The 22,417-nt window shown below is 39.1% G+C and overlaps 1 protein-coding gene across 4 annotated transcripts in view; it reads left to right on the forward strand.

Moving 5' to 3' along the window:
- The window catches only part of fam13b (family with sequence similarity 13 member B), a 38,147-nt gene extending 16,149 nt beyond the window's left edge, over positions 1-21,998 (forward strand). Inside the window, exons 7-24 of one of the 4 annotated variants that reach the window (XR_001610551.1) lie at positions 3,652-3,693; positions 5,660-5,779; positions 5,903-6,026; positions 7,375-7,478; positions 9,156-9,210; positions 9,293-9,395; positions 10,219-10,284; positions 11,715-11,925; positions 12,005-12,143; positions 13,068-13,149; positions 13,479-13,628; positions 14,572-14,792; positions 15,945-16,028; positions 16,121-16,216; positions 16,503-16,768; positions 18,614-18,715; positions 20,206-20,937; positions 21,150-21,998. Coding sequence is in view for 3 of the 4 variants with exons in the window: in XM_016289639.1 (XP_016145125.1) it covers positions 3,652-3,693; positions 5,660-5,779; positions 5,903-6,026; positions 7,375-7,478; positions 9,156-9,210; positions 9,293-9,395; positions 10,219-10,284; positions 11,715-11,925; positions 12,005-12,143; positions 13,068-13,149; positions 13,479-13,628; positions 14,572-14,792; positions 15,945-16,028; positions 16,121-16,216; positions 16,503-16,768; positions 18,614-18,715; positions 20,206-20,329 (2,089 nt within the window). In the remaining variant the exon portion in view is untranslated. Of the gene's footprint in view, positions 1-3,651; positions 3,694-5,659; positions 5,780-5,902; positions 6,027-7,374; positions 7,479-9,155; positions 9,211-9,292; positions 9,396-10,218; positions 10,285-11,714; positions 11,926-12,004; positions 12,144-13,067; positions 13,150-13,478; positions 13,629-14,571; positions 14,793-15,944; positions 16,029-16,120; positions 16,217-16,502; positions 16,769-18,613; positions 18,716-20,205 lie in introns of all 4 variants that reach the window. The other 3 variants (XM_016289639.1, XM_016289641.1, XM_016289640.1) reach the window with 3 other exon arrangements.
- Positions 21,999-22,417: the final 419 nt, after the last annotated feature.

Raw genomic sequence — 22,417 nt, forward strand, 5'->3', positions numbered from 1 at the left:
TGGCCTTTGTTCCTCTGAAGTCGATCAGGACACACTTTCAGAGGGTGACTTCAAACTCCAGCGTCCTAAATGTCAGATGGCCTTGCCTTGATGCCATGTTATAAACCTAGCACTTCAGAGCCATACCAAGTCAATGAGTCTGGCATCTTTTTTTATGTGTAGCTGTTTTTATAGACATGCTCTAGATTTTAAACATGGTATGTAAGGGTGTGGAGAGTATGATTTATGGCTGTCATTAACCTGTAGCTCTTCCCGTGAGACATCGGGCGGTCTGCAGAAAGGTGTCTGGTATGGTAACACAAAATGGATTGGTAGCATGTTTCTGTCTGACACAAGCTAAATTGGATAAGTGTTTTGGATTGAGACGAAATGTGAAACGTTCGTGACTCAAATCAGTGATAATAAGGTAACGGTGTTTGGACAGTCGCTCCGTGTTTAAGGTGATTAAATGCTTCAACCTTTAATCCTAATAAACAGACGGCCATGAGAGTTGGCATGTGTCAAAACAACATTGAGAAATACTTGCTGAAGCGAGACAGATTTATATTCTTGCATTCTTTCCAAAAAAACTTATTTGTTTGGCTCTGCTGCTGTCATTGGTTTTGTTCCATTAGCCGCTCCCCTCTAAGGGTTCTCAGAAGTGAATTATTTATAGCATTCATAGGCATTGCATCATGGAAATAATGCACAAGAAACTTTATTCACAATTGATTTTTGATTTTGACTTTTGACATTGCTTTTATAACAATTTGACACTAATGAATGTTACAAAATACAGACCACACCAAAATATGGGCCAATTATTTTTTTTAATGATTTTTTGTTGATACTTTTTAATGTTTTTGAAAGAATTCTCTTATGCTCAACAAGACTGCATTAATTTTATCAAAAATGCAGTAAAATTCTGAAATATTATTGTAATTTTAAATAACTGCCCTCTATTTTAAAATATATTACAATGTAATTTATTCCTGTGATCAAAGCTGAATTTTCAGCATCATTACTCCAGTCTTCAGTGTCACATGATCCTAAAGGTTGTTCACACTGATATTGATAACTTGATGACTTACAAAGTGACTTTCAAGTTGTACGTGTAGCGTGTTCATTCCCTGGGAATCGAACCTGTGACCTTGGTCCTTGTGTTGCTAGTGCTGTAATCTACCGTTTGAGCAAAAGGAACACAAATTTCAACAGCTATCCCTCTGGAACGCAATGGAGATTGCTCATTGATTGACATTTGTGGGATTCAAACCTACAACCTTTTGGTTTCAAGCTTAGATCTTCAATCACTATGGCACACTACAGTTTGAGGACCGTGGTATATTGTGGCATTGGAGACCTCCTGGACAGATCTGTGTCAGCACATTTGAGTCTTCCCTCTGGATCAAGTCTCCTACTTTTCCCATGCACTCTTGTACTGAGCCATCAAAACAAGTGCAGTGTTGACTCGACGTGAACTCTTGGCCTATTTGGTCAGCCATTTATGGAAAGTGTAATAACTCATTTCCACTCGTCTTTTTAAGTGTTACCGCAGGCATCCAGCTACATTTATTGGGTTTCACCCTTCTTTCGACATCCTACCACCTGAGCATGTCAAGCAGCAGGCATAACACGCTGGGAAATTTGATACTCGCTGTGACCAAGCTATCAGAGTACATGCCATGAGGACAATGTCAGTATGACTCTGCGATCCTCTGTAACTCTCTTGTTTAATGGGGTTTCTCGTTCTCCTATTATCTCATCAGAATTACATTGGGAATGACAACTGGGTCATTTCACTGGTTACTGAAGTGGAACCTTCTTATTTTGTTTCCAGTTAATTGATACACTTGCTTATCCTTAGAACTCCAGGAAGTGTGACATGTACTCCATCTGGCTGAGGCCAGTGTCTAGTTGACAGTGTGCTGCTTAAAGGGATAGTTCACCCAAAAAGGATAATTCTGTCACCATCAACCCTTCAGTGGTAGCGATGAAAATAAATAATTTCTCTATTGAAACAGAAAAACTGAAAATATTTTTTTTTTCATTTACCCTCAAAAATGAAACACATATTTATTTAATAATCAACACTCAAATAAAACAATTAGTTGCGTATAAAAATTTAAATTGCACATAAGGCAGTTTTATGTCGACTTTTTCCATTACATAACCCTAAAAAGGCCAAGACCATAAAGAGACACCAGAAAATTAATTTATGGGTATTTTGCATCTTATTAGGATGCAAATAATACAAATTCATGATTTGTTTATTTGTTTTTTGATGATTTCTTTAATTTTTTTATTTAAATTTGCGATATCGAGCGATGCACTTTTCAGTGTTGACTAGCACAAAAAAAAACACATTTTTCAAAAAGTGCTTCTCTTGTCCAGTTGTCCCAGCAGCCGTTTGCTTTCTCCATGACACTTCCTCTTTTAATAGCAATGCTATTTTTAAATAGGCAATGCCATTTCAATGTGCCATAGATCTGCATTAAGTTAACTGAGATGATAAATGCAATGTGTCGTGATTCATTCAAAAATATGTTTTTTAGTTTTCTATTGTGGCTTTGTGGCCTCATATAATTGTACAGAGAAACATAGAAGCTTAAATGAGCACTAAGAAATTAGTATTATTTAGTATTTATAATTTTTTCTTAGTGTAAAGTACATTTTGAAGAACCCTTTTCCACCGTAAAGAACCTTTTGTGGAATGCAAAGATTTATTGGATATTAAAGGTTCTTCATGAATTAGAATGAAGTATTAGCTGGTTATGTGATTATATCTTATTTGTTGTGAGTGAACACTATAATTTATTTAAAATATTAATTATTTTTTGGGGGGGGGTGTAGTGGAAAAAGCTACTTGGTATACTTTTAAAATGAAGTTGTTGCTTTTTACAAATTAATGAATGAGGAAAGAGATCTCAAAAATCTTAAAATCAGAAAAACTGAGAGATTTAACAAAAAAAGTGAACTGGTCTGATTCGGTGGTCGTTTCTTTTTATAAATGCTCACATCCTAGAAATCAGGAAATCATTTGACGCTCTGACCTAGCACTAGACTGTAGTTTCTAGAAAGTGTCAGGTGTCAGGATTTTCCTTTTTCATGGGATCACATGGGTTGGACACAAGCCTTCCTAGCAGCCTAGAGAGCTTAAGGGGTCAAGACATTGTACCATAGACCGCACAGCTGCCGCCAAATGACACGGGACCTCACGCTTGTCCTGTTCCTGTACACGCTCATTTGCGTGTGTGTTTGTGTGCTGATGTGGCTCGGCCTGTGAGCACCTGCTGTATCAGTCAAGGCCTTATTTGTTCCTTTCCCAGAACCTGACACGGGTGCTAACAAGTAGCAGGCAGCTAGTGTTATTTAAGCAAGCGTTCCTAGCATGTCTGAATTTGTTTATGGGACAGCAAAGTCCCCCTGCCCCCAATTCGTCTCCGATGCCCACTTCCTGACACTTCTGACGTTTCCTGTGACCTTTACAGGAAATGAAAAACCATGTTTTTCTACAGTGTACGTGACTTGTGAAATGTACACTAAATGAGATGTATTTTCCCCGATGGCACATACAGAGATTATTGCATCAGGATGCTGGGTAGGAAAAATCATACAGTTATGTTAAATCATAAAAATCATCCTAATGTTTCCTTTTGTTTCCTCTCTTTCCAGTTCACACATTTCTTCCATCAGCATTCTTCCAGGATCTGCCGAGTAAGTGTCTACTTCTTTTTTTAAAACAGTTTAATGGCAACCATATATGTGACCCTGGAGCACAAAACCAGTATTAAGTAGCACAGGTATATTTGTAGCAATAGCCAAAAATACATTGTATGGGTCAAAATTATAGATTTTTCTTTTATGCCAAAAATCATTAGGATATTAAGTAAAGATCATGTTCCATGAAGATATTTTGTAAGTTTCCTACCGTAAATATATTAAACCTTAATTTTTGATTAGTAATATGCATTGCTAAGAACTTAATTTGGACAACTTTAAAGGTGATTTTCTCAATATTTTGATTTTTTTGCACCCTCAGATTCCAGATTGTCCTATCATAACAAACCATACATCAATGGAAAGCTTATTTATTCAGCTTTCAGATGACGTATAAATCTCAATTTAAAAAAATTGACCCTTATGACTGGTTTTGTGGTCCAGGGTCCCATATGTATGTGTAAATAATTCATACGTTTTATTCTTAGAAGTCTCATCTAGAACCATATGGTTTGCTCTGAGTCTTGTTTGTTTAATATTGACATGAACAGCATGCAAGATCTTTCTTTAACCAATAGGTCCATTTGAAGTTCATTTCTCTGACGTTAATTTGGACCATATGCAATTATCCTCTGGTCTAAATCAGATTTGTTGACTCAAACGGCCACAGTATGCAATAAACAGACCTTTTAGGTGGACAGAAGGCAAAATGTAGCTGAACAAATGTGATTATGGTCTTAAAAGCAGATAACTAGGGCATGCCGTCTTGCCGACAGAGAGACCGTCTGGACTTTGTGACTTAGAATTGAAAGTGGAATTCTGCCATGTTGCTGACATTCCGCTAATTGTGTTCATAATGAAAGAAACCCACCTGCAAATAGAGGGTTAAGCTTGTCTGTATTTTATTTATTTGATACGACAGAACTAAGAAAACTAGAGGAACAGCTATTAGACCAGAAAAACAACTGAAAATGTTTTTGGTCCGATTCGATGTTCGTTTCTTTTTATAAATGCTCACATCCTAGAAATCAGGAAATCATTTGACGATCTGACGTCAAAAACTTTTTGTTTGCTTTGAGGAACCAAAATTCTCAAAGCCTTGGAAAACTTGAATATATCATGTAGCCTTATTTTAAAAGTGTGATTTCTAGACGTGAAAAGGTTTTATTGCGTAGAAATTGCAAGTAAGAAAAAATGAAATCTGCATCCTTAGTCCTTATCCTGTAAAACACAAACAACTGGAAGAGGCATGTAGATTAATTGGTTTAAAAGAGTATGGCTCACTGAAGAACATTCAGCTCTAAACATTACATAAAGAACGGTGAAAAAATGACATTCAGCTTTTAGTTTCCTACTAGCAAATGGCTTTTCAGCTGAAGCCTTGACAATCAGCAGCGTATTGTGGCAGCAGGAAGAATATTATCCAATTTTGAAATGGCCTCGGACCAGAAAATGCATTAAAGTATCTGTAACCGAACAGCGGCTTCAGGCAAAACTAGTGCATCTGGCCATGAAATTCTGCTGCACTTAGGTGCACAGCACAAACAACACCATCCTCTAATGATCTATTGCTGGAATTTTGGTGAACACAGAGGCGGCGTGACTCAATGAGCCTTTTGGCCCAGATGGGCACGTGGAGGTTGGTTAGTTAGGCATGCTGAGGGTCCATTGTTCTTATGACTTCAACATAGCCAGAACCTCAGTGCAGGACACATCAGAGACTTGGATGTTGTAATACTGAAGGTCTAGTGCTCTCAAAACACTTCTATTTTCAGACACAAGAATCTGTGATACTCAGAATGGTTATTTGTTAGAACTTTGAGCTTGCGCTGAAAACTCTTTGGCTGACCTTGTTAAAAAGGTTGAACTGTGATAAATATGGATACTGTGTGTTCTGGCCTCAATAGGAATATTTTTTTTTATATATAGTTGTGTCAGACGCCTTGAATGTGTTTATTTGCAGTATAATCCAGAGGAGCATCCGTGCTGCAGTGGAACAGCACTTGTTAGACTTACAGACATCTATTGACAAGGAGCTCGGCAGCTATGAGAGTCAGGTGTTGGACTCCCAGCCCTTTCAGGGGTGAGTTTGACAATACACACAGCACATCTGTCGATGCTGAACCTGGTGTTTATTTGCTTGTAGCTGAAGTTTGAACGTTAATGTTTGGTGGAAATGTGAATCTATATGTATTTTCCTCCACAGAAACAGCCCTGCTCAGAAGACAGCAGGGCCTGAGGAGCATGAAGATGTGCAGTCTGAATCTGAGGCAGAGACTGAGACTCTCCCGGAGGTTACAGAGGAGGGCCTACCATCAGAGAATAGCGAGGTAAGCAAATAGAGGGTTAAGCTTGTCTGGATTTTATTTATTTGATACGACAGAACTAAGAAAGCCAGAGGAACAGCGATTAGTCCAGTGATTCTCAACCTAGCTGAAGCTAAAATCAACTGAACATAATTTTTTTTTTAATTAAAATTCACCCCCTCTGCACCTTTTTGTTTGCTTTGGAGAACCAGAATTCTCACAGCCTAGGAAAACCTTGAATATATAATGCAGCTGAATTTTTAAAGTGTTATAGACATGTAAAAGTCATGCAAATTAATAAAATCTTAAAAAAAAAAAAAAAAAAAATTTAAGCCATGTGCATTTTTAATGAATGCACATACTTACTAGTTATGCTAAGCTCTGAAATATTTTATTGGATAGAAATTGCAAGTAGGAAAAAATAAATAAATCTGTATCCTTAGTCCTTATTCTGAAAAACACAAACGACTGGAAGAGTCATGTAGATTAATTCGTTCAAAAGAGTATTGCTCCCTGAAGAACATTTCTGGAATCCTGAAATGTAATTATTTAAATTCAAATTATTTTAGAATGCACATAGATTACGTTTTCAAAAAAAAAAAATAGGGCTAGGGGGGCTTTGAATATTGCTGTGGACAGTGGAGTCAGAAAGGTAAAGAACCACTGCATTAGATCATTTCTGTAGTCCTTGAACATATTTAGTCTCTATGCTATCAGCAAGGTCTGTAATACCTCCTCCTCAGCAGAGTTAGAAACAAGGGCCTTCCTGTCAGATAAACAGACCATCATCTGTTCTCAGCGGCCACAAGCGCTCTTCCCCCGTTTAACACCATGCCAGAGCGAACGAAACATTTCAGATAAAGCACTTTCCTCAAGTAGCTAATTAAGTAATGAGATGAAGCTGGTTCTGAAGAACCGTCACCAGAGCTGATGATAAAGGTTTGCATCTCTTGACTGTGAGGTGTAATAAAATGACGAGCGTGTCTGGGGTCCTGGCTCGCTGATTAACAGTCTCTTTGGGAGGCTTCTCTTCCCTCCACACGCACGTGCATAAAGTTCTTGTGGCCTGGCCACAGGTTAGGAACATATGAACTGGGTCACCTTCTTTTAATAGCCATCCCTGAGGAATGACAGCGCCACCTGCTCAATGCAAACACTCCCTCCCTCAGAGAGCCACCCCATTCCTCAATGTTATCAGCTCCCGACCTTGAGACGCCGTCATCAGTAAACACACACAAGGCCTTGATGTTTTTGAGTGTTTAGAACATTTGGCATTGTGGATTATCTCCAGTGCAATGCCAAAATGTATTATCTTTTTCACTTGTAAACCTGTCAGTACAGTCAGTGGTAATTACTCTCCTTTTCCCCGCAGGAATCTCAAGGCTCTCAACTCAGCAGCCCTGTCACGGAAGAAAGTTCTGGGATGGACCTTGACACGGAGACTCTCATAGATGCTGAGAATCTCAACACAGAAAGGTTAGATTGAAAGCGTTGATATGCGATCACAATGAAGAGTTTGCACATTTTTTGGAGGCGAAATCCACTCATTTCAATAGTAATCCATGCATCTGGAATTGTGCCACTCATAATTTCCTCATGCAGATTTCTCTTTTAATCAAGATGTAAACATATGTCAAATTCCTCCCTCAGAGATCAGGCCTATTATTAATCGTTATATATGAAATGAGTGGCAAGAAGAGTGGGATACATGTACAAATAATAAATTACATGAAATGCATCCGGAAATTTCAAACAGATTTTTAATCTCTTTTAAAACTAGATTTTATCAAGTGGTATTTACCAGTTGTTGCATAGGTCATACAAGACCGACTCATGCATTTTTGCTTAAAGGTGAAGACCCTGCTCGATGCATGTTCTGCAAGATTCCCCTTTCTGTCAGACATATTTTATTGGACAGTCTAGCTTTTAATGTATGTAGAAAACTCTTTAATAAAGTGAACTCACTTAAAGAGTTATTTAGTATAATTTTGCCATCATATGATAATGTAAAAACTCTTGTGTAATATAACTTGTGTTTGTTTGTTTGCTGGTTTTTATTGTATTTGTTATTCTTTTTTTTAACCATTTTTGTAACGGTTTTTGCCATGAAAATAGCCTAAGATGCTGACATGGCATTAAATAAAATATACTACTACTACGAAAAATCATCTTTAGGCCTACATGAATGCAAATGCTTCTAGCTACTTTCAATATCACGTTGTTGCATTTAAAAAGCATGCATTGTAGGGTCATAAACAATTACAGTCACACTTTATTTTAAAGTCCAATTCTCATAAACTATGACTTTTGCCTCAATAAACTCCTAATTTGCTGCTTATTAATAGTTAGTAAGGTAGTTGTTAAGTTTAGGTATTGGGTAGGATTAGGGCTGTAGAATATAGTCATGCAAAATATGTGCTTTATACGTACTAATAAACAGCCACTATGTTAATAATAGGTATGATAATAAGCAACTAGCTAAAGGGGTCATATGATGCTTTTTTTAAAGATCATTATTTGGTGTAACAGAATATGTTGACATGCTTTAATGTTCAAAAAACACATTATTTTTCAAATACTGTACATTATTGTAGGTCCTCTATGCCCCGCCTCTCTCAAACGCTTCGTTTTCTACAAAGTCCCTCCTTCAATGCAGTGGCCAGGCATTCATGTCTGTGTTTGTGTACTCACGTGGAGTATATTTCTGGACTGATTTTGAAAGCTACCAAAAATAACATTTTACAAGGAACATACAAAATTGTTCTGTTCCTTTAATGGAAAATAATAATAATAGAAATCTCTAGCTAGAAATTCCTTGTAAACTTCAAATTGTGTTCTTGTAAAAACATTTGTAAGCCTGTTACACCTTGCATCGGTTAAGCTAGCGTCCTAGATTCCAGAGTCACAGTCTGTTAGCTTGTATAGTATGTGTGGGTGTGACTTGTAAAGTTTCAATACGCTTAAACTTTTGCCATCCTGCCTGAATTCTCTTTGCTTGTTTTACGCCCTTATTAATAGACTAAATATAACTAGGTTTTTTCCAAGCAAGACATTTAAAGAGCTCTGTAACTGACATGCGTGAAGGGAACAGATCACACAGTTGTCATCACCTCACTGTGGAGTTCATAGTCATTTGTTTCCATCTTCACACAGACTGGAGAACTACCCAGACTATGAGCAGATGGACCAGGCTGATGTTATCACCCATGTGAGTATTTTTGAATAGCACCAGGATTCGGTCTGTTTTTCTATACTGAAGCGTCTAATCAAAGCTCTTCAATGATTCGCAGGAGCCCGGAAGCTGTGACCTGAATGCTAATAATGAGTCGACAGAGCCAGACAGCGGCCCTCATTCTTTGACCAGAAGCATTTTCTCAGACAGTGAACAAGAAGGTAACTATTTCTGTTATTTCTCTATAAAAGATAAGTTGCACTGTATTAACTGCTAATGTGAAGAGAAAAAAAAATTAAAATAAACATTTAAGCAGTTTCCTATCCTTGAAATAATATGAAAGAACACTAATATTGTTATCTTGATTTTTTTAAAAATTCAACGTTAACCAGTTGCGTAAGCTAAGGGCAGCATCTGTGTAACTGACCAGTGGAAGTGGGGAAACTTTTTGAAATCAGTCATTATTTTTAAAATAAACATTTAAGCAGTTTCCTATCCTTGAAATAATATGAAAGAACACTAATATTGTTATCTTGATTTTTTTAAAAATTCAACGTTAACCAGTTGCGTAAGCTAAGGGCAGCATCTGTGTAGCTGACCAGTGGAAGTGGGGAAACTTTTTGAAATCAGTCATTATTTTTGAAAGTTCAATTTGGTACAGATTGTGGTGAAGAAAACACACACTTCACCTTTAAGCTCACATGGCTGGCTGAATGTTAACAGTGCCCTTGAATTTAAAACTCGAGAAAGATGAATTTAATGGATCACAGAGCTATAAATACGGAAAGTAAACCGTTATTATTGATAAACCACCAACATACACAGTTCTGCTTTCTCATGTATATGTAGATGTATGTGAATCATAAATATGGTTCATGTGGTCTTGAGTGAATGCTAGTTATGACTATGTTATTTATTTGTATTTCAGCCATAGATCCACAGCATTATGTGTCTGTTTGTGTGTGTGTGTGTGTGTGTGTGTGAGGCTCATAGCTCACTGCACTCTTCTGTGCTATCTCTCTCTCTCCGCCCATGTCTGGTCAGCATCATGCCCCATCAATTTCCCACCCATTGACTTCACATGTATGCACCTGCAGGGAGAAGGGAGCGGTAAGTCGCATCTCCACAGCCCTCGCCCCAGCTCGTCCATCGCCCGCTGCTGCTCTCAAGCTGTTTTCACTCGTTTCGAACCCGAGTTTGGCTCCGCCCCTTCCCTTTCCTTTTCCCACACAGCCACCTTCTCATGCTGCCTTATTCTGAATGCAAACCACAGTACACTGTCAACATCTACCACAGAGTTACATTGTGAATAGACACTAAAAATGTAAAGCTTGCCATTATTGTTTTTCTACCAAAACTGCACCCAGAACGACATGTGTGGATGCTCTTGTTGCTTGCCAGAGGTGATTTCTTCCAGGACAAGTAGCATTAAAGAGGTCCAAATGGAAACTATTGGGCCTTTTTTGTATTTTTCCACCTTGATTTTAAGGGAAAAACTGGAATTTTGCAGAAGGGATTTAAATGTGGAAATGCATGTTGAACGGAAATCAGAGTATTAAATTTAATGTATTAAATAATCCAAAATATTTAATATACATACATGACTATGAGGAATGTTGTGAATCGATGTTCCCAAAGCTCTGACAATTTGCAGAATTTTCTGTGTGGAGTTCTGTGGGCTCGGATTCCATGTAGAAATAAATGATCTTATAGTAGACAAATTACATTAAGTGTGCTTGTACAAAAGCAGTTTACTTCTGCAGATGGATTGCTTTCATACAAATGACCAGCTCCAACAATAACTATAACTGTAACGTTTTACAGAGTCTAGCATTCACGCCAACCAAATTCAGTTCTAACGTCAAATCTCTAGTGTGAAAACGCCTTCAGTTTGAGTTCGCCCCCTGAGACTGACTAACCCATCGGCTCCTCACATGCACCCAGTTGGTCCTGCTGACTCCCACTATTTACCATCTGCCATCAGCAAATGCATCAGCTTTCTCCTAATCAACCACCATGTCAGACATCTAGGCAGTGCACATTTGATCGGCTAAGTTTCCATAGCAAGCCCCAGTCCAGTACATTCTCTGCCCTCTCGGGTCAACGTGACTTCTGCTCCGAGCATGATTCCCTGCATCGAGCACGATAAACAATGGCTGCTGTCATTGCTGATGTGGCAGCTCTTTAAATACTTTGGCTCCAGAATGTATGTGTGTGAATGTTTGCCTGAGTGGATGACATTCAACTGTGCACTCTTACCCTGAATCGTCACTTGCCAAATAACACCGTGCTCGTCTATTTCCACAAAGCGTTCTGAGGAAGTCTTGGTTTTTATGTGCTGTATGGCTCGCTCACTATGTGTCAGAGTAGCTGTGATTTCTGCGCATCCGTTTAGACTTTGGGTAAATAGCACAAAGCAACCCAGGCCTGTTGTGTTGTGAACTTCTAACTCTGTGTGGAAGTGTATGCGATTGATGTGTTGAGTTATGCTGATGATATTGTTTTTAATGGCAGTGCATGTGTCTGTGTGTCTTTGTCAGACCCTGTGCCAGTGTTCATGCCATGGAAAGAGGAGACTGAGTCAGGGGAGGCCCAGCTGTCCCCGCTGGCGGGCCGCATGATGCCCCTGCCGCTAGAAGACGATACTCAGCCGCTGCTGGCCCGACGCTTCCTGGACTTTGGCCACAGTCAGCGGTTCTTGCAGCAGGACCACGATGCTACATCCTCCACCAAAGCTTTGCCCTGCGGGAGGTGAGCAGAGAGACCACAGACACTTATGAATACTCCGATACACTGACAGCCAAACTCACGCTCCTGTCACGTCTCCCAGGCCTCGCCGTGCTTCCCTCACTTCCAAAGACAGTCTGAAGGGAGACAACGTCTCCCACCAGCTCACCAAGAAACTCCAGAACCTCAAGAAGAAGATCAAGCAGTTTGAGGAACAGTTTGAAAAAGAGAGAAACTACAAGGTTAGAATGATATACACTAGTGGACAAAAGTAAATGTTTTTGAAGTAATCTCTTCTGCTCACCAAGGCTGCATTTATTCGATCTAAAATACAGCAATATTGTGAAATATTATTGCAATTTAAAATAACTCTCTTCTATTTTAATATATTTTAAAATTTAATTTATTCCTGTGATCAAAGCTGAATTTTCAGCATCATTACTCCAGTCTTCAGTGTCACATGATCCTTCGGAAATCATTCTAATATGCTGATTTTCTGCTCAAGAAACATTCATTATTATTATCAATGTTAAAGTCAGTTGTGTACAATTTTTCTCAGGATTATTTGATGAATAGAGCAGCATTTAGCTGAAATAGAAAGCTTTTGTAACGAAGTCTTTAATGCTACTTTTGGTCAATTTAATGCATCCCAGCTGAATAAAGGTATTCATTTCTTGCTGACCCCAAACTTTTAAACACAATAGTGTATATAATGTTACAAAAGCTTTCTATTTTAGATAAATGCTGTTCTTTTGAACTTTCTATTCATCAAAAAATGCAGAAAAAATTTTACACAACTGTTTTCAACATTGATAATAATCATAGATGTTTCTTGAGCAGCAAATTAGCATATTAGAATGATTTCTGAAGGATCATGTGACACTGAAGACTGGAGTAATGATGCTGAAAATTCAGCTTTGCATCAAAAGAATGAATTGCATTTTAACATGTATTCAAATAGAAAACAGTTCTTTTCAATTGCAAAAATATTTCACAATATTTTTTACTGTATTTTAGATCAAATAAATGCAGCCTTGATAAGCAGAAGAGGCTACTTAAAAAAAACATTTTAAAAATCGTACTGTTCTAAATCTTCTGAGCTGCAGCACATGCATTAATAATTTCAGAAATCATCAGTTAAATTGATATTTGTGCTTCGCTTGCAGCCGTCTCACGCTGAAAAGGCAGCTGATCCAAAGGTGCTGAAGTGGATGACTGATCTGACCAAAATCCGCAAGCAGCTCAAAGGTAAGAGTGGCTGTGTGGGCCGGGGGAGTGATATGGGTGTGGAGTTTCTGATAGTCAGTGTCATATGTTATTGGGCGGTCTTGGTCCAGGCCTGCTCCCCTGTCCTCTGTGGGAGAAGTGCACCTTACACTGCATGTCTGTAGAGGCTCTGGGGCTCTCTCTCATGGGACCACCCTCATACTCTACCGGAGAGTCCTCCGCTCACTGTGTTTGGCCCCCCACACTTCCCATCATCCATTTCCATTTGATGCCCCCCATCAGAGGTGCACTGTCGTATAAAGTCTCTCTTTCTTTTTAACTAAATCTACTCGGATGGCCCGCATCGGCAGGACGACAGCACCTCTTACCCAAAGGTTCCCTGAGGCACCAGGCCGTGCTTCAGTCATACAGACGCCACTCGTCCTCTTCCTCCGTCCCGAACACACCCCATTTTACACTGTCACGCCCCCTCAATGCCTCTAAACAGGCGCCCCACTTCTGTAAGTACTCTTAAGCAGCAGTAAGTAGACTTGAGTTTGACACTCTTTGCTCTCCTCTCTCTCTAAATTTCTCTGACCACGGTCTCGCAGACGCTTTCCCCCTACGGGACGCTCTCAGCCACGTGTCTCAGCTTCTTTAATCATCTAAAGTGTATGTTTATGAGGAATTTCATATCAGGTTCAAGGGCTCACAGGCTGTTCTCAGTCGCCGAGCCTGTGTTTCCAAAATGCTTCTTTGGCCCTCTGATAGTGTACTTTGTGAGGTTGTCAGTGCACTACTGATGGAATTTTTCGTAGTTTGTGGTGATGCTGAGTGAGGTCAATCACTGACCTTGTATTTCTTTCAGTTAGTGTTAGGACTGCGCGATAAATCGCAATGAAATCGCAATCGCGATTAGGCAGATGCTGCGATTGTCATGCGCATCTTGGCTGTGAAGCACAGTTCTGTGATCAGTAGTAAATCTCCATCCGAAGGCCAGAGGGCGCTCTCGCGCTGAAACTCCAAATATGCCCCGCAGAAGAAATCCAGGAAATCCCTGTAGTGGTAGCTAAATAAACAGAAGATTTAACGGCTTTCATTGATTCAGCGTGACTAATAAACACAGGACTATGACAATATCTGATTTATCTGAGTTCTTATAATTATTATTATAATTTTCATTATAATAAAGTATAAAATAATGCAATGCCTTTATCACTGCTTAGAATACTATGAAATTTGTTGCGTGCCTTATTCTATGTAAGAAGCCACATCTCACAGAAGGATTTATTTCAAACACTCGACTGACGTTATGAAGTGAGTTTGGAGGCTGATGAGATGCACATGACAATCGCATTCGATTAATCGTGCAGCCCTAGTTAGTGTGGTCAACTCCATCCTAAATGCTCCCGGCAAACCTCTTGGCCTCCTAATTCGGTCTTTCTTTTTGTCTCTCTCACCCAGATGCCAAACACAAGGCTGAGAGTGAGCTGACTCCGCAGACACGTCCACGCAGTAACACTCTGCCCAAGAGCTTTGGATCCACACTGGATCAGTCGGCTCACGAGGACCCCGCGGAGAGTGAGGCACGGGGTCACCGGCCCACAAGAGAAGAGACGCTGGAGCTCATTCAGCACTGCATCCAAACCAAAAGAGCAGAGGACGACTGGCCAGAGGACGTCAGAGTGAGTTCCAGCTTCTTAAACTTTAAAGGGTTAGTTCACCCAGAGACTTTCCAGAGAGCTCTTAGATTTTTGGATTTCTGGGTAAGATTTTTGGGTGAACTATCCCTTTAATCAGCAGCTTTGATGTATTTCGAATTCATCTAAAAAGTTCTCAGAAAGTTAGATTTGTAACATCTACATTCCATTCCATGACTTTTGCACAGATGTTTGCCCTGATTTACAGTCTGGATGAGTCAACGCTAGTTGTGGAAAGTCAGAGCTAGTCTTCAGATTTTGGGCTGCCGGTGTTGGCAAATTTCACAGAAAATCGAAGAGTGTGTAATGAGCACAGACTTTTTTTTTTAGCCTCAGACTATGATTCCATGCAGTTCAAGGATATCAAATGTGTAATTATTTAGGCTGATTTCAGAACACATTGTTTTCATTCATCATGTGCCGTTCAAAAGTTTGCGATCAGTGAGATTTTTTATGTTTTATAAAGAAGTCTCTCATGCTCATCACGGCTGCTTTTATCTGATCACAAATACAGAAAAAAAACGGTAATATTGTGAAATATTATTGCAATTTAAAATAATAGTTTTCTATTTAAAACTATTTGTTCCTGTGATGCAAAGCTGAATTTTCATCAGCCATTACTCAGAAATCATTCTAAAATGCTGATTTATTATTATTATCAATGTTGGAAACAGTTGTGCTGCTTAATATTTTTTGGGAACCTGTGATATTTTTTTTCAGAATTCTTTGATGAATAAAAAGTTGAAAAGAAAAGCATTTATTCAAATATATTAATGTATATTAAAAACAGAAAACATTTTACATTGTAATTAAATTTCAAAATATAACTTTTTTTCTGTATTTTTGATCAAATAAATGCAGCCTTGATGAGCATAAGAGACTTCTTTAAAAAGCATTAAAAATCCTACTGATCCTTTTGAACAGCAGTGTATTTCTGCATGGGTTTGTTGTGTTCAAAACAACCTAAACGTCTGTTATTGTTGTCATCAGCCGTTCAGTGCATGTTGCCCAGATTTTCTCTATCACCATTTAACGCAAGCTTTTTTTGATGGCTAGTATTTTAAATCGGTTCGGATATCATGTAGTTTATCCAGCCGTAACATTTAATTTGAGAGTTTAATTTGTTGCTTTATACAGAAAATGACCAAGGAGCAGCTTGCCAGTGAGAAAACAGTACTGCAGAAGAATCTTCTGTACTATGAGGGACTTCATGGGCGCCCAGTAGGTGTCTCTCTCTCTCACACTCACACACACACACTCACACACAAACTTCCTTGTGTATGCAGTTCTCTTACAAAAGTGTCCTCCTGCAGGTGACCCGAGAGGAGCGCTTGATTGTGAAACCCTTGTATGACAGATATCGGCTGGTCAAGCAGATGCTCACCCGTGTCAGCATCACCCCTATCATAGTAAGACACCCTGTTCCTCTTTTTTCCACACCCACATTAGCCTTTTGGATATTTGGTGTTATGAATAATACATAATTCATTTTTGCAATCTGAAACCAAGTCTGGAGTTTATAATTAATGCATATTCTAAGAATGATATTGAAATATGATAGGATTGTTAAATGAAAGCTGACACTGCTTTCTAGAGCTGAAATCGGATCTAGTGTTGTTTTAGGATCGTATGGTACGCTGGCTAGACGTTTAGCACAGAGGAAGCAGAATAACCAGACTCTCCTCTCTCGCACAGGCTTCTCCCTCCAGCAAACGGCGCAATCAGATGTTACAACCCATCATCGAGGGCGAAACTGCCCACTTCTGTGGTGAGATCGAAGAAGAGGAGGAGGAGGAGGGCAGGGGCCAGCAGGAAAATGTAGAGATGCAGAGCGAGGGCTCAGAAATCATCATGGACCCAGTAGCCCAGCCCAGCTCCCAGCAGCCCACTCAGGAGAACATCCTCAGCTCTGGGAAGCTCAATCTCGATCTGCGTCTGTCCAGTTCCAACGCCTCCTCAATGTGAGTGTGGACCAGAAAATCTAAATTGATACTACTTTCTTACTAACGGAGGTCAAATGGGAATGCTGTTTCATGTGGATTTAAAGGAATAGTTCAGCAAAATATGAAAGTTTCCTCCCCCTCAAGATAGAGCTGCACGATTAATCGTTAAAAAGATCGCCATTTCTCGATTCAGATCGACACCCACATGATCTAATTTCTAAATGATAACAATTCGACCTGTGTCTGTTAAACCTTTGAAAGAGTCATACCAGAACATTCAAATCTGTGGTCGCACTGCCGCTGACACAGAGAGCAGACATTTACCATGTTTAGCAGCTTCTTTTCAACTACACAGAATTATTTCTGTCTTGCAGTCATTCATGTTATGATAGAAATACTGGGATGAAAGTCAGCAAGTCACTGTTAAAAAATGTGTTTGTCATCGAATCATTCATTCAAGAGATTCGTTCAAACACGCTGATTCATCCAGTAATGAAACAAGTGAAGTATTTATGAGTGAGTCATTGAATCATTTCATAATTGTAATATAAAAAATTGGTGCATTAAATAATATATTATATTTTAAATATATATATTATATATTAAAATGTTAAACAATTCATTCAAATTAATTAAACAGACTGCAGCAATTAATATTTTTTCACACATTATTTTGTTTAGTTCAGAATCGTGGGAGAATCGTGATCTCTATTTGAGACAAAAAAAAAATTGTGATTCTCAATTTATCCAGAATCGTGCCGCTCTACCTCAAGATGAGTTCATCGTAACTGATTTGGGTGAAATGTAGCGTTACATCACTTGTTCAGCAATGGATGCTCTGCAGTGAATGGGTGCCGTCAGAATGAGAGTCCAAACAGCTGATAAAAACATCACAATAATCCACACCACTCCAGTCTATCAGTTAACATCTGGTCAAGTAACAAGCTGACAAGTGATGTTTTTAACTTCAAACTATTGTTTCTGGCATAAATACAAGTCCTCTACCCATAATACTGCTTTCTCCGGTGAAAAAGTCATCTGGTCTGAATCTGGAGAGAAATATGTGCAGATCAAGCACCGTTTACAAGTGAAAACAATTCAAAACAAATATGTAGGTGGATTTTGATGTGAGAGGACAACAGGGAATGGATTACTGTGATGCTTTTATCAGCTGTTTGGACTCTCATTCTGACGGCACCCATTCACTGCAGAGCATCCATTGCTGAGCAAGTGATGCAATGCTACATTTCTCCAAATCTGATGAAGAAACAAACAAATCTACATCTTGGATGGCCTGAGGGTAAATAAAAATATTATCAGAAAATTTGCATTCTTGGGTGAACTATTCCTTAAAAATCTGAAGCAATGTTGAAGGCCTCAGTCTGGAATTACCCAGCAGGTTTTGGGATTACAGTGTAACCTACATTAGCAGAGACCTCGATTTCTACACCTTGATTTATGTGCATGCACGTCTACGCACGTAGTCCCGCGGTTTATCAGGTAGGAGCAGCAATCGGCTCATGCTCTCATCATATGAGGTCTATTAATAGAGCTTGGCAGAGACCAGGAAATCTGCAGGAGTCAGTGGCCTGAAAGTCTCGAGCTGGATCAAGCCGTAATCCTGTATGAAGGAAAACAACTGTACTAGCAGCCAGATCTAAGTCTAGTGTACTGTATCGGGTGCCGCCGAGATCCATGTCACCTTGTTTCTAACTTTTACCGACCCGAATTAACCTCAGAGCCATTCAAAGGTTGTATCCCGCTTGGGAGTGTTTTGAGTACAGTTTTCTGTTGCTATAGCATCCGGAGAGTTACAGCTCCATATGTGGAAACCAGCAGTTTAACACCACTTGTATCCCACAGGCCCGAGCTCCTGGAACAGCTATGGAAGGCCAGAGCGGAGAAGAAGAAACTGAGGAGGACCATCAGAGAGTTTGAAGATGAGTTCTACCAACAGAATGGCAGGTAGGCCCTCCCACGCTCATTTCATCCGAACGCTCAGAGGGGGCGAACATACAGGATCAAACACACTAGCCGGGAGTCAGCGGAGGGCCATATACCACCTGAATTGATAAACCAGTAGAAATGTATGATGTTTTCAAGCAGGGAACATGAGGTACTTGTTCCAAAGAGCAGAATTGTCCTGCTAAGCTTCGCCCTCTTATTCTTGTCTGTATTGTACTTTTCTACTAGTGCCTTTTTTTAGATGTAATTAGATGAATTACTATAGAAATGAAGCCCAAAGATTATGATAGATAGATACAGAAAAGAAATTTAAAATACAGTTTATTCCTGTGGTGCAAACTGTATTTTCAGCATCATTTCTCCAGTCTTCAGTGTCACATGATCCTTCAGAAATCATTCTCATATGCTGATTTATTATCAGTGTTGGTTTTTGCTGCTTAATATTTTTTGGAACCTGTGATACTTTTTCAGGATGCTTTGTTAAAAAGTTAAAAAGAACAGCATTTATTCAAAATAGAAATCCTTTAATATATATGAACGTTCAACAGTTTAAGGTACTTTTTTTTTTTTGAAAGAAATGAATGCTTTTATTCAGCAAGGATGTGTTAAATTGGTCAAAAGTGATAGTAAAGATTTGTATTGTTAGAAAAGTTTTCTATTTTGAATACATGCTGTTCTTTTTGACTTTTTACTCATCGAAGAATCCTGAAAAAAGTATCACAGGTTCCAAAAAATATTTATCAGCACAACTGTTCCCAGCACTGATAATAATTAAGTAGCAAATCGTATAAAGAAATTAATACCTTTATTCAAATTGATTAATACAACACATTTATAATGTTACAAAGATTCATATTTCAAGTAAATTATGTTCTTTTCAGCTTTCTATTCATTAAAAAACCTGGAAAAAATGTATCAGTTTCCACAAAAATATGAAACGGAACATTTGTTTTTAGCATCAAACATAATAAATGTTTCTTGAGCAGTAAATCAGCATATTAGAATGATTTCTGAAGGATAATTGGCAATATTACTGTTTTTACTGACCAATATTGAAAAAATATTCAGATTGAAGACATTTTGCTTGTATTGTTTTGACTTGAAACAAATCCCAGCAGCATTGTAAACCAGAAAGCAGGAGTGTTTTCTATGTCTTTTAACACACTGTCTTGTCGTTGCGTGTTTTTGTTGTTAACAGGTTGTTGCAGTTTTCTTGTTGATATGTTGCACAAGTCATGGTAACAGACACTGCGTGATAAGAGCCTCCTCTGACACTCTACCAGACAAATGTTACAGTTGCTAAACACTTCGCCAGATTCTGTTCAGTTCATTGTTATACAACTGACATTGATCTGCTGTGGAACAAGCATTAACTTGACGCCGGCTTGTTGCATGAAACGCTGAACCAACCAGAATCAAAGAGCTCGCTTCATTTTACCTTCTTCATATCAGCATTGTTCTCAAACACAGTGTTTTTCTTTCCCCCACAGGAATGTTCAGAAGGAAGACCGCATGCCTATGATGGACGAATACAAGGAGTACAAGCGCATTAAAGCCAAACTGCGGCTTCTGGAGGTCCTCATCAGCAAGCAGGATTCATCCAAGTCCATCTAAATCAGACATGGCCTGCACCATCTCAAAGGCCCATCCTGACAGAAGTCCATCAACGTGCACCGCCGTCCCTCCTCACTCAACCACTACACCTGTGTCCTCCGTCATCCAAAAAATCACCTACAGGAAGAACGAAGTTCCCTTGAGTTTGATATTCAGACTTTTGTCTTTCTTTTCCACATTGACAAGCTTTCTCATACTGAGAATCATCTGCGTTGAGTATCACATCTACATGTGTGTGTGTGTGTATATATATATATATATATGGACATCAAGCACTAAACTCTTCCTCAGACCACACGGATGGTCATCATATCTCAACACCCACATCATACTCCTCCTCGCCCTATTCATAGGGGTCTTCATGCTCTCAGAGGGTGTGATTTGGGTTCTGTGTATGTATACTTGTACAGATCTATACTATTCTGTATGTAGGCTTAAATATTTCAGTGTTTTTCTTGATTGAGACGAATTATCCAGTGCGATTTTTCAGTTACAAATCAGAGGACTCTTGTATCAAGCTGGTGCTCTTTTTGTTTTTTGTAATGAGACTTGGATCATCTGATCGGACTGACAAAAGCTACTCCAGCTGGACTCTTCCTGATTCATATGTAAATATCATCTGTAATATGCATCTAACGGACGATGTAACGAAAGTGAATATATATATATATATGCCAAACTGACATGTTAGTTCACAGTGGTACATAGTAGATCATTGCTGACGCTATAGTTAGTATGAATAGATGGAGTTTGTTTGTTTGGGGTTTGTTTTGTTTGTTTGATACGTTAATGTGTCCTTATTGGTTTTTCTCACCTCTAGACTCTTGATTTGCAAGTGTGCACACATTCATCATTCAACTTCAGTCTGAAAGCACCCGCTCATGACCAATAATGCTATTAGTTGGAAGAACGTGATAATTAGATGACCGCGACTCCTGATGTGTGACGTGCATGCTGTCATAATCATGTGTCATGTGACTTCATGGCACAGGATGAGGTTTCCTGCACTTTGCAGCGTATCATCTGATCTGTCACGGTCACTTTTCGGCTGCCGGCTCATATCGTAACAGTATCGGCTTTACCGTGCTGCTGGCATTGAGCTCAACTGATGATAAAGTCTCATCGAAGAGAGCGTGAAGGGAGGATGCGAGGATGGAGAGGTCAGATGAGAGAAGCTACTGGTCAAGTTTTTGATATTGGCAAATGCACAGAAGGGATGTGTTCGTGACGGATGAAGGAGGTGATGGAGATTATTTGCACAGCATTCTGGGAATGCAGTATGTTTAGTTTGTTCCAGTTGTTTCTCATTTATTCAAGCACTACTTGCTGTGAGTGCGGGTTGTTATCGGACGTGTTCTGGCCCATCTATCACTGTGTTGTGTCGTCCTTTTTTATGACCATTATTTTGTATTCTGGTTTTTTTAATCGTCTCACTTTTCCGCAAGTTCATCTTAATGGCGTGATTTCCTCTGTATTAGTGAAGCACCTGCTTTGTCCTGTTTTGTATAAGCTTGTCAGTAGTAGGTGTTTGCATGGCAGAAATTTGTATTTCTGTTTTTGTGCCATGAAAATGAAGCAATAAATTAGCACCGGGGCCTGTATCAGTGGAATGAGAGCCCTCCTGTATCCAGTATGTGCATTTTCATTAAACAGCTTGTGAGTATTATTACCTGATGTGTTCGTGCCGTTTTGTGCCTGTAGGAGTGCTCCAAAATCAAAATCAAAAAAATAACATAAAACACCACAGAAGAAGTCTATGAAAAGGGTCCATGGTTGTGGCTAGAAACTAACAATAAATTAATACATTTTACTATTAGATTGTGTTTTATTAACGTCTACATCTACACCAACCCTAAACCTACCCCTTACAAGGATGCAAAAATAGTAATTATTGTTGCACAGTGACTAAAACGATGCTATATTGATGTGCGCATGCCCGGTTGCTGCAGCTGTATCCCTTCTAGCCTGAAGCACTGTCCATTGTCAATAGTGCAAATGTGTGACGCACAGCTCACACAGAAGTCACTTTCAGAGCAAGATCAATGCAGCGAGTCTGTGTGACCGACTTGAACGCATTGTGAAGTTTGT

This window comes from Sinocyclocheilus grahami, unplaced genomic scaffold (assembly GCF_001515645.1).
Source record: "Sinocyclocheilus grahami isolate Dianchi unplaced genomic scaffold, SAMN03320097.WGS_v1.1 scaffold250.1, whole genome shotgun sequence".
NCBI classification, from domain to species: Eukaryota; Metazoa; Chordata; class Actinopteri; order Cypriniformes; family Cyprinidae; genus Sinocyclocheilus; species Sinocyclocheilus grahami.